This window comes from Manis pentadactyla, chromosome X, assembly GCF_030020395.1.
Source record: "Manis pentadactyla isolate mManPen7 chromosome X, mManPen7.hap1, whole genome shotgun sequence".
Taxonomy (NCBI): domain Eukaryota; kingdom Metazoa; phylum Chordata; class Mammalia; order Pholidota; family Manidae; genus Manis; species Manis pentadactyla.
Genome location: NC_080038.1, coordinates 30366832 through 30380367, shown reverse-complemented (window position 1 = coordinate 30380367; position 13536 = coordinate 30366832). Strand labels below are relative to the sequence as shown.

General features: G+C 34.7%; 1 protein-coding gene across 1 annotated transcript in view; it reads right to left on the bottom strand.

The window, feature by feature from the left end:
- Nucleotides 1-1832: 1832 nt before the first annotated feature.
- The window catches only part of CFAP47 (cilia and flagella associated protein 47), a 510608-nt gene continuing 498904 nt past the window's right edge, over nucleotides 1833-13536 (bottom strand). The window contains exons 63-64 of the mRNA XM_057495502.1: nucleotides 6451-6619; nucleotides 1833-2340 (exon numbers count right to left, since the gene is read on the bottom strand). Of these exons, the coding sequence (XP_057351485.1) occupies nucleotides 2128-2340; nucleotides 6451-6619 (382 nt within the window). The 3' untranslated portion in view covers nucleotides 1833-2127. The remainder of the gene's footprint in view (nucleotides 2341-6450; nucleotides 6620-13536) is intronic.

Here is a 13536-nt window from a genome sequence, read left to right as displayed (position 1 = left end):
TCCCAATCAGCATATGTATTTTTAATGTTCAGTGTCAGCTTCATGCAGAACTTTCAGAGTCTCAGAAAGCTCTTGTCATCCATTCTACAGGAAATTGACACATTACTGAGCCAACTGTGATCTTCAAATAAGAAACTCCAAGTAAAACCTTCTACTGCTTTTCAGACGCCTTTTTCAATATGAAGCTATAACCGTCAACACAATATAACATGTTCCTTGTCCTCTACAGATAAGGAAGAAGTTTGTAGACTGTTGGCCCTTTTTCTGCTTTACTCTCCTTATTCCCTATATAACTGCTTTAGTCCCTGAAGTGATTTGACGCCCTTTGATTGTTAAGAACCACTGATACTCACAAGTGCTGGACTAAGAAATAGTCTGAAGTATACAATGCAACAGTTTCCTCTCCCCAGATCCTTTTCTAACACCTTTGGATTCTGAGAATTTTATTCACTATTCAGTTTTGTCTACTTGAGTTGCCCCCTGCACCATTTTCATTTGGATAAATAATAGTTTACAATGACATTTCAAATTACAGATACTTCTTCCAAAGGAGGTAACACTCAGGATAAAATTTAAAGCATCACAATTTTAAGCATTTTTGAAACATTCACAACATGAACTAGTTAATAGTATATCTCCCAGTATCTCATCCTCATTCCCTTCTCTGAGAAAAGTCAAGTACAAATGCACTCCATTCCGGGTACCTTAATTTCATTTATTGGAGCATTTCAGAGGAGAGCAATTGTGATTCTCAGAAGACTCAATATAAAGAGGTTTAAGATTATTTAAGTATTATGCATTACCATGAACACCAACATATAAAAGCAATTAGATCTCTAAGTATGTTCACTGCAAATGCAATTTTACTTTCTCAAGGATTTGGAGAGCTTTTAGGAAGGCTTTGTGAAAACTACACTCGAGATTGACCACCCCTTGTCCCCTGACACACACAGTAGAGCAGAGGAAAGGACAAATGATCTATGTGTTCTATACTCAAGGAAGCATATTTAGAGGGCCAGAGAACAAGAAGGGCTTTCAGAAATTCATGAAATTTTAGTTCCTGCCTTTGCCAGGAAGGCATTCTGGGGTATGTGTGCCTCCACTCTCCCCTTTTTCAGTTGCTGCAGACAAAACTAATTGATCCCATAGATGTGTCTTAGAATTCTACTTAACACCAGGTGAGGAAATTATGATAATTCCATTCACAGTGGTTCCTAAAGGCCATTCTTGACCTACTACAGGAGTTGCCAAACCTTTTCTATAAAGTACAGAGAGCAAATATTTTAAGCTTTGCACAGTACAAAAATAAATGACTGTGGCTATGTTCCCATGAAACTTCATTTGCACAGTGAAATTTAAATGTCATGTAATTTTCTTGTATTACTCAATATTATTCTATTGAATTTTTCAACCATTTAAAAAAGTAAAAATCATTATTTGGTAGTAGGCTGTATAAAAACTAAAAAAAAAAAAACCTACTGGTAGACTAGATTTGTCCCACAGTCTTATACATTGCCAACTCTCGTCCTAATATAGCTGTTCTATTTTGCACACAAAGAAATTGGCACACACAAAAAAACACTCACAAAACAGTTAAGTGACTTGTTTAAAATCACATGAATGATGTGTGACAAAGCCTGTCATTTTGTGCCGAGCTGTCTTAAAGATGGTCCATATTGGCTGTTCATGAGTATATTTCCTCTCAATAATAAGTACCAAGCAACATACTCTCCTTTAGTTTGAGAAAATGAACTTTCTCCTGTATCATTTTGAAATATATCTTTATTATTTAAAGACTCAATACAGTAGCATATGGACTACATACACTATGTGCTTGAATTTTTAACTTGAAATCATTTTCCAGTTTTACTACAAGTACACTCCTGTACTTTACAAGTGAACCAATCCCAATATTTGCACCCCATACATTTTAAAAGAAACACATAACTCAGAAATTAGGTGTAACATATTTAAAGAATAGATTTAGTCACTATTTAAAAAGTAAAATATAGGAGGCCTATTATAATTGAAACATTCCTCAGAAACATTCCAAATGATGAAATAACAATCATGAAAATATATTCATTTCTACTTAAGACAAGGAAACATTTTGGAAAAAATTACTTTTTATTTATTCTTCAACATCAAAGGAGCACCCTTGACGGTAGAGGACACCCCTGTCCTTAAGAGATTAGCATTTTCACGGATAAAATTGCGCCGACCAACTGGCTTGCTGTCAAACATCTCATTGGTACTGTCAATTTTGGCTTTTGCATTTACTGGTGGAATAGTAACTTGAGGTAACCCGTTGATATCATACAAGCGGTACATATCTGCTGTCTGGAAACAAACAGAGGGAGAGATTTTATATGAAATATCCAGGGACTGAGAAAAATGTAGGAAAATGTTTACCAAATTAACACCTTCTGTCTTCTCCATATAAGGTATGGGAAAGGTACAAAACTGAAAGAGCACGGATAACAAATAGTTAACATGGAAAATAAATTCCAGAAAGAATTTGGCTTTATGAATTAAGAACCACTCACTAAAAAGTCTCTCAGTTATAAATCTGCCCTGTGGGTGAACTAAGCATCCATCTGATCTAAGGGGAAGCAAGTAATTTTGTTTGCATGAAACTGGTGCCCAGCATGAACTATAACTAATGGACACAAAACCTCGCAAGATGAATTTATCCGTGAGAATTTGAGCGTGGCTATGGACCCAACTGGTAAAATATGTCAAGCTTTTGTTTTTTAGATTTATGATTTAGATTATGTGGCATAAAACTATTAATAACAATCATAATCTAAATCCAAGTCAGTGCAATTTATACAGGGATTTATTTTAAAATCCTTCATTTTTTTCAGCACATATGCACAGGATGGCAATATTGAATTAAGTAGTCTAGCATTTTCTGCATGTTTATGTTCATACTTAAATCCCATTGCTCTTGCAGAATTTCCCAATGCTATCTCTGCTTATCCAGGCTTTCTTCCTCACAGTAAAATTTGTACTAGAATGTTCAGAAAACTCATTCAGGGTAAGTCCAGGTCAAGTGAATATTGCAGTAACATCAGGGTTTAATGCATAGTGTGGTATCTATCAAAGAATATTAAGTGTAGAAATTTCTTGCACATCTGGAATGGCCCTATTTTAACCATAACTGGTCTTTCTATCCAGGGCTCATAGTTATGTATTCAGAATCAGTGAGTCAAAAGAAGAACAAACCAAGAACTATACTAGGACTAGTTTAAATAATATTTGACTTCATATAAAGATGTTCAATTTGAAAAACAAAGGTACATTTGGTAACTATTCATATGCCATTGTAAATATTTACATTACAAATGACCCACTTGATGAGTACAAATATGCATGAACTACACGAAGGGCCTTGCACCTATGCCCAACACTGGCCACTCTTTATTGGTTTCTATTCCTTCTTGGTCTTATATTCTAGCTTCACTACATCTATTCCTTGAGATCACATAGCAAATATGCTACTTGGACTTCAATCCTTATTTCAGTTCTGCTTAAGGGGAAATACAAACCAAGATATACACACACACATATATATATATATATGATATATATTTATAAAATGCCATTTCCCACTTTCATGACAATGATCAGTTTCTTTAAAAGCAATGCATTTACATACATATCACTTATGTATGGTTATGTCTCTAGTTATAACAGGTTCATCTTTATATAAATACTTTTGCATAAGCATTACATGTTTTACTTTGGATAATTCTGATAGTTCTCACATCTTTTTACTTAACTATTTAAGATTTATCATGCCCACCACAGAAAGTTGAGTGGACTATCTACTCTCTTTGAGTAGCACTGATTTTTGTAGGTTTAGCCAAGTTAACTTAAATCTCTCAAAACTAGTGCTATATGCATTATTTAATAGTAAGGAAAAGATAGTTTTTAATCATTCTAAATATGGTTTAATTTAAAGGGAACTTATAAAGCTTGCTAACATGGTTGTTAAAGTTTCTGTAGGCTAATATTTAACTCACTCATCTTAAAAATCCTGATTTTTATTTCCAAGTGAAGCACAATGAAGATCATGTTTCATATATAAGTATTAACTGACTTAGTACTTAAAATCAACAGTTTAAAAAAGTTGATTATGTAAATAATTTTTATTTATATAATGAATTAAATTCATTAAAATTCTTCATATTTATCATGTGAGGGCATCATGGTATTATTAAGAGCAGGGTTTTAGAGTCAGACAGACAGACAATATTCAAATCACGATTTCAAAGTCATTGATTTGATACATGCAATAACTTTTATGGATCTCGAGGACATTATACTTAGCATAAAAAGCCAATTTCAAAAGGTTACATAGAGTTTGATTCCATTTATGTAATAACCTGAAATTACAAAATCACAGAGATGTTGAGAAGATTAGTGGTTGCCATGGGTAGAGAGGGAGTTGTGTTGTTGGACACAAGTATAAAGGGTTCGCATGACATAGTTCCTCGGTTGTGATGGAAGACTTCTTTGTCTCAGTAGTGACTATAGTTATACACATCTATATATGGGTTCAAATTCCCTAGAACCACACACACACACACACACACACACACACACACACACACACAAATGTGCATGAAAAATCCTGAAAATGGAATAAGGTCTCTAGCCTAGTTAACAGCATTCATTAATCTCGATTTCCTTCTTTTGACATTTTACTACAGCTATGTAAAATGTCATCATTGGGAGAAACTGGGAGAGGAAGTCACAGGACTCTTTATGTACTATTTTTGCTACTTCTTGTAAGTTTATACATAATTTTTAAAGTTAAAAAATAAGATTTATGGGTCACTTGGAAATTCAAACACTAAATGAATATTTGATAAGTGCTAGTATTAAGGAATTCTTGTTAATTTTTACATAATGGTATAATGGCTATCATTTTTGTCTTTTAGAGACTAATAGGAAACATTTGCAGATAAGAGGATGTCTGGGGTTTTTTTCAAAGTAATATGGGAGATGGAGACGGGGGTGGGAATATACTTGGGGCAGGATTGGCCATGAGTTAATAAGTGTTCATACTACATGATGAGTTGTTGTAGATTAGTTATTCTATTTCTACACATACATGGAATTTTCTATAATAAAGGTAGAATCAACAAAATAGTGATTTCTTAAGCATGTTTCAATCTCAATTTTCCCCACATAAGCTTTATCAAACTGTACCACTTCAGACTAAATGAAAACATCATACTCTCAGTTGATCCCATATGGCAACCTTAGTCTTTCACAGAAACCCTTCAGTTCTGCTGCCAGTGATTTATTTGTCAAATAACATAGGGAAAACAGGCACAGATTTTGTTGATGAAGCCTCCTAAATAGTTAATTTGAGAAATGTCCACTGTATGCAAGATAAACTGAACATCATTTTAATTTAGAAATCTGTTTTACAGATGTCATATAATCCCCTTGGAGTAAAAGTATGCCCTTATTTCTTAAGAAGCAGGTACAACAGCATGATCATTTAAACTCATGTGTCAATGTATCAAAGGGCTATGTGCACTGAGGCGCCAGAGGCTTTTATTACCAGGGTTGTAAGAATCTCAGAAAGGTGAAAAATACAAATGAATTCTCTCAATTCAACATTATCCTTTTCTCTATTCATTACAACAGTAACAACACATTTTTCTGCTCATGGAACTGATTAATTAGAGTCTGATTTTGAAGTCTGGTATAGATTTATACATACTTGGCATCAGTAGCTGTGTTTTGAAACATAACTACACATCCTTTGTGCCTGTGCTACTAGTGGCCATAGGCCTATTTTCGTAAATAATTTGAAAGCTGTCATCAGCCTAAAAGTTCTCAGTAAAATATAAGCATGAAGTTTTGTGGAGACATTTTGTTTACTGGATAAATTTTCAAAATCGTATTTACCTTAACTTTTATAATAAAATGATCATTTTAACAGACTTTTATATTAATGGCCCATTTTACATTGTAGTTTTTGCAATTAAAAATACATTTTATTACCTATTGAATTTTCTTCATTTTAGACTTTAACACTTGAGAATATCACATGCCTTAAGCAAAGGTTCCAAAATCTCTATCTCACATCACCTGAAGTCCTTGAATAGGTTATTACAGAGAATAATATATGAATATATAAATCACTTTACAGTCATTATTTATCTCTTCCACATTTCCTTAATATGGAAGGGAAATAATTTTTTACTTTCTATGGTGATGTAAGCTTTTTGTTATAGTCCATATTTAAACATTCTTTACTGGACAAAACGAAATTAAAGCAAGGCAGAGCAGCTGAGATATGTTAACTTTTGCAAGATAATGTTGCAATTCTCTTCTGTGATCACTAAGTGAAACCTTTTTTCCCTAGTTCATTTAATGCCTTTAGGGACATCAAACATCCTTGACAATTGCCTTTATAGAACTCACCTGTATTACTAATGTTGCCTTGTACTTCCTACTGTACATTTTGGGTTTAAAACCCACAGTGATGAGAGTTCCTGGAGTGTCAAAAGGAAGAAGTTCTCCACCCTGAGGTTTTACAAAAAACTCAGGGTCGCTGCCAGATCGGAAGTATGCAGTGAATGGCTCAGGATTTCTGGAACGAAAATATTACATATCAACCTTTGAATTTTTTTCATTATCCCATTCTCTTTGAGAACTTGATGGAGGGCATTTATATCCTGCTGTATAGGACTACATTTAAACATTAAGCTGCTATGCAGCTGTGTCTAATTAAGCCTTGTTACTTTGTGGAATGCTTATAGAATAATATCAAGGAGGTATTTAAAAAATTACTGGAGTGTTATTCTTCCCAGGGTGATAAAATAGAATCTTAAAGATTTTTTCAGTCACATATTTATAGTGAACAAAGAATAAAAGCAAGCCCCTAAAACTGGAAGAACTCAATGTCCCAAATGAAATTGCAATCACTTTCATATCTGAATATAACTGTAAATAAATTCATATCTGAAATGCATGACCACAACGGTTATCATATAACCTTTGTTTTCACTACCATTCATGTGATATTTCTCAATCTCCTTCAGCTTTCTACTTGCTAAATGAGAGGGAAGTACTTTATAGGTTCATTAAAAGTTCCTGGGCCTAAAGATGAGTTGCTATGATCTGAAGTGAACTGAGTGACGTTTAAGATCCAAGTGAATATCTTCATGTCAAGACTGATTACATATGAGATGAAGACTGTGAAAGAAGTTGAGGTATTCCTTGGCAGAATAAAGCACGAGAAAGGCACAGTAGATGGAAGGTTGTAAGTGAAGAATTTAAAATCCAAACTGACAGGAGATGGACATAAAAGGTAAAGAACAGTTTCCTAGACACAGAAGAGGAGTTGGGAGATTCAGGTTGGGACTCACTGATCCATTCAGTCAATGTGTATTAAGTGTCATGACAGGGGGACTAAGAAAGTAGACTATGGATATGGATGGCTTGGACTGGAATTCTAGTTCTGGTGCATGTATGTCTTGAGGCAATTTACTTAGCCTTTTTGTGTACTTCAGTTTTTATATGTGTTAAATGAAGTTAATAATTCCTATAACACCATTATATCAGAGCCTGACATGTGGAAAGTGCTCCATAATGGGTAACCAGTATTAATATAATCATCATTATGATTTGTGTTGTTTTAAAACATCTTTTTATAAATACCAAGCAATACTGCATGATGCATCAAATAAGAGAGGTATAAAACAGAATACCCAGGGGAGTGATGTCAGCAAGATAGCAGAATAGGAAGCCCCAGACCCTCTTCTCTTCCATGGAGACCCTGATTCAACAACAGTGTACATATTACAATATTAGTTCCCACTGTGAGTAGTTTAGAAACAAGTGAAGAGGCTTCTGCCCTCTAGGTGAGCACAAAATCAGCTCCTTTGAAGCCAGTAGGAATATGTGTGGCATGCCCTCACCACAGTCTCTCCCCACTCAGCACAGTACCACATGACTGGGAGGAAACTCTCAGGTCTCACTTTCCCCTTGGGAAGGAAAGAGAAGAATGGACTAGACATTCCAGTTCCAGACTTTTGGGGATGGGGGACTACCCGAGGGACTGGTTCTGTTTTGCCTATTTTAAGTATTGATGGGATCTGACATACTCTAGATTCATGGAAGCTTCTGAGAACAAAAAGAGTTGGGCAGGGCTCTAGTGCTTTAGAGTTTCCACAGCAGAGCAAACAAACTAATACAGCTCAGAATCCTCTCTGTAAGTGTTAAAAAGGAAGACTGGAAAATGTGTCCAACTTTCTGGCTTTTCAGAAAGGTTCTGGCTTCTGCCTAGCCAGCCTCAGGGAACTGACAGAATTTTGCAAACTCTAGATGCTTAGCAGCCACTGAGAAACAAAACAACACAAATGATCTGGGCTGTGTGCTGCTGCTTCAGACTACCCACAGTACAGAAGACAGATACCAGAAATAGCAAGAGATTATGAACTCCTGAAAAAAAAGAAAGCAGAAAACACCTCTAATTATAAATCTACATACATAAGCAAGATTTGAGAGGTTCCAGAATCACTAGTTAGGCTGATTGGTGAAGATCTTCTCCAGCATGAAGCCAGTAGATAAAGACTGGGAGAGGTGGTGATTTTTTCAAATGTGTGGATATCAACACAAAGTTACAAAGAACATGAATAAACAGAGAAAAATTACACAACTAAGGGAACAAAATAAATCTCCAGAAACATACCATGAAGAAAGCAAAGTATAGGATTACCTGAAAAATTGTTCAAAATAGCTGTCATAAAAATTCTCAGTGATATCAGGAGTATGATGCATGAGCAAAATAAGAATTTCAACAAAAAAATAGAAAATATTTAAAACACCAAACAAATTTTGGAGCTGAAGAATACAATAACTAAACTAATAGCAGATTTGATCAAGCAGAAGTAATCATGGAACCATATGACAAGTCATTTGATATTATCTTGTCAGAGGAACAAAAAGAAAAATAAATGAAAAAGAGTGTGGCAAATCTAAGGGACTTACACAGTACCACCAAGTGGACCAATATATGCATTATGAATCTCAGAAGGAGAAGAGAACAGGGAAAGTTTATTTAAAGAAATAATGTCTGAAAACTTTTTAAACCTGGGGAAGGAAATAGAATATAAATTCATGAAGTGCACCAGATTCCAAGTAGGATGAAACTACAGAAGTCCAAAATTAGACACACAATCAAAATAACAACAATTTAAGACAAAAAGAGAATTTTGAAAGAAGCAAAAGAAAAATGATATCACATACAAGGGAATCCTTGTAAGATAAGCATATTTCTCAGCAGGAGCTCTGTAGGCCTGAAGTGAATGGGATGATACATTCAAAGTACTAAAAACAAACTGTCAAGCAAAAATACTGTATCTAGCAAAACTGTCCTTCAAATATGAAGAAGATAAAAACTTTCCCTGATAAAAGCTGAGGGAGTTAATCACCATTAAAACTGCCTTACAAGACATGCTAAACGGAGTCCTTCAAGTTGAAATGAAATGATGCTAAACAACAACACAAAAGCATTTGAAAGTATCAAAGCTCACTGGTAAAGGTAAATATACTGAAAAGTACACAAAACTGAATACTGTAACAGTGGTACATAAATCACTTCAGTGTGGCATAAAAGTTAAAATATGAAAGTATTAAAATAACTATAATTATATATTAATGGATACACAATATAAAAATATGTACATCACTAACAAAGTGTGGAGATTTTGTATGCAACTGAAGTGAAGTTATTACCAGCTTAAAACAGATTGTTAAACTAATAAGATGTTTTATGTAAACCCCATGGTAACCACAAACACTTAAAGATATACCTAAAAGAAAATGAGACAGGAATCCAAGCATGCCACTATGAAAAAAATCAACACAACACAAGGATAGCAATAGAGGAAAAGGTGGATAAAAGAGCTACAAGACATACAGAATACAACCAAAGGGCAATAGTAAGTCCTTCCCTATAAATAATTACTTTAAATATAAATTGATTAAAATCCTCAATCAAGACACAGTAGTTGATTGGATAAAAAGTAAGATCCAAGTGTATGCTGTCTATAAGATACTAATTTCAGATTTAAATATATACTTAGGCTGAAAGTTAAGGGAGGGAAAGACATAGTGCATGCAAATGGTAAACAAAAGAGAGCATGGATGGCCTGATTTATATTAGACAAAATAGACTTAATAAAAAAAACTCACAGGAGACAAAGACAGACATTATATAGTATATATTATATTTATATATACAACCAACATCACAGCACCTAAATATATGTACAGATCAACCACACAGAAAATAAGTAAGGATAAAGAGGCACTGAACAATGCATTAGAACAGACAGACCTAACAGACATCTATAGAACACTCCATCCAAAAGTAGCAGGACACACATTCTTCTCAAGTACACATGGAACATTTTTCAGAATAGATGACATACTAGGCCACAAAAAGAGGCTCAGCAAATTAAAAAAGATTCAAATTCTACCAACCAACTTCTCAGATCACAAAGGTATGAAACTAGAAATAAATTGTACAAAGAAAACAAAAAGGCTCACAAACACATGGAGGCTTAACAACATGCTCCTAAATAATCAATGGATCAATGACCAAATTAAAACAGAGATCAAGCAATATATGTAGACAAATGAAAACAACAGGGCAACACCCCAACTTCTGGGGGACTCAGTGAAGGCAGTTCTAAGAGGAAAGTATATAGCAATTCAGGCCTATTTAGGTAAGGAAGAACAATCCCACATGAACAGTCTAAATTCACAATTATTGAAAGTGGAGAAAGAAGAAGAAACGAGGCCCAAAGTTAGTAGAAGGAGGGACATAATAAAGATCAGAGTACAAATAAATAAAACTGAGAAGAATAAAACAGAAAAAATTAATGAAATCAAGAGATGGCTCTTTGAGAAAATAAACAAAATAGATAAAACCATAGCCAGACTTACCAAGAGAAAAAAGAGAATGTAAACACATAAACATAATGAGACATGAGAAAGGAAAAATCACTACAGACATCACAGAAATACAAAGAATTATTTGAGAATACTATGAAAAATTATATGCTAACAAACTGGATAACCCAGGAGAAAAGGACAACTTTCTAAAAAAATACAATCTTCCAAGACTGACCCAGGAAGAAACAGAAAATCTCAACAGGCCAATTACAAGCAATGAAATTGATTTGGGAATCAAAAAACTACCTAAGAACAGAACCCCAGGACCAGATGGATTCAATGCTTAATTTTATCAGACATTAAGAAAAGACATAACACCCATTCTCCTTAAAGTTTTCCAAAAAATAGAAGAGGAGGGAATACTTCCAAACTCATTCTCTGAAGCCAGCATCACTTCAGTACCCAAACCAAGCAAAGACACCAAAAAACAAGAAAACTACAGTCCAATATCCCTGATGAGCATAGATGCAAAAATCCTCAATAAAATATTAGTAAACCTATTATTAGCAAAAATATTAGCAAAAAACAAAAATTTAGCAAAAATACATCAAGAGGATCATACATCATGATCAAGTTGGAATCATGCCAGGGATGCAAGGATGGTAGAACATTTGAAAATCCATCAACATCATCCACTATATCAATAAAAAGAAGGACAAAAACCATATGATCATCTCCATAGATGTCAAAAAAGCATTTGACAAAACTCAACACCCATTCATGATAAAAACTCTCAACAAAATGGGTATAGAGGGCAAGTACCTCAACATAATAAAGGCCATATATGACAAACCCACAGCTAACATCAAACTTACCAGGAAGAAGCTGAAAGCTTTTCACCTAAGATTGGGAACAACATAAGGATGCCTACTTTCTCTACTTTTATTCAACATAGTTCTGGGGGTCCTAGCCATGGCAATCAGACAACACAAAGAAATAAAAGGCATCCAGATTGGTAAGGAAAAAGTTAAAACTGTCACTGTTTGCAGATGACATGATATTGTACATAAAAACCCTAAAGACTCCACTCCAAAACTACTAGAACTGATATCTGAATTCAGCAAAGTTGCAGGATACAAAATTAATACCCAGAAATCTGTTGCATTCCTATACCCTAACAATGAACTAGCAGAAAGAGAAATCAGGAAAACAATTCCATTCACAATTGCATCAAAAAGAATAAATTACCTACGAATAAACCTAATCAAGGAAGTGAAAGACCCATACCCTGAAAACTACAAGACACTCTTGAGAGAAATTAAGGAGGACACTAACAAATGGAAACTCATCCCATGCTCATGGGTGGGAAGAATTAATATTGTTAAAATGGCCGTTCTGCCTAAAGCAATATACAGATTCAATGCAATCCCTATCAAAATGCCAACAGCATTCTTCAATGAACTAAAGCAAATAGTTCTAAAATTCATATGGAACACAGCCTGAATAACCAAGGCAATCCTGAGAAGGAAGAATAAAGCATGGGGGATTATGCTCCCCGACTTCAAGCTCTCCTACAAAGCCATGGTAATCAAGACAATTTGGTACTGGCACAAGAACAGAGCCACAGCCCAGTGGAACAGAATAGAGAGTCTGGATATTAACCCAAACATATATGGTCAATTAATACACAATAAAGGAGTCATGGACATACAATGGGGAAATGACAGCTTCTTCAACAATTGGTGTTGGCAAAACCAGGCAGCTACATGCAAGAGAATGTAACTGGATTACTGTCTAACCCCATACACAAAAGTAAACTCAAAATGGATCAAAGAACCTGAATGTAAGTCATGAAACCATTAAACTATTACAAGAAAACATAGGCAAAACTCTCTTGAATATAAACATGAGCAACTTTTTCATGAACATATCTCCCCAGGCAAGGGGAAAAAAAGCGAAAATGAACAAGTGGGACCATATCAAACTAAAAAGCTTCTGTACCGCAAAGGACACCATCAGTAGAACAAAAAGGCATCCTACCATCTGGGAGAATATATTCATAAATGACCTATGTGATAAGGGGTTGACATCGAAAATATATAAAGAACTCACGTGCTTCAATTGCCAAAAAGCAAATAAGTCAATTAAAAAATCGGCAGAGGAGCTAAACAGACACTTCTCAAAAGAAGAAATTCAGATGGCCAATAGACACATGAAAAGATGCTCCACATCGCTAATCATCAGAGAAATTCAAATTAAAACCACAATGAGATATCACCTCATACCAGTTAGGATGGCCAACATCCAAAAGACAAACAACAACAAATGCTGGCGAGGATGTGGAGAAAGGGGAACCCTCCTATACTGCTGGCAGGAATGTATATTAGATCAACCATTGTGGAAAGCAATATGGAGGTTCCTCAAAAAACTCAAAATAGAAATACCATTTGACCCAGGAATTCCACTCCTAGGAATTTACCCTAAGAATGCAGGATCCCAGATTCAAAAAGACATATGCACCCCTATATTTATCACAGCACTATTTACAATAGCCAAGAAAGGGGAGCAACCTAAGTGTCCATCAGTAGATGAATGGATACAGAA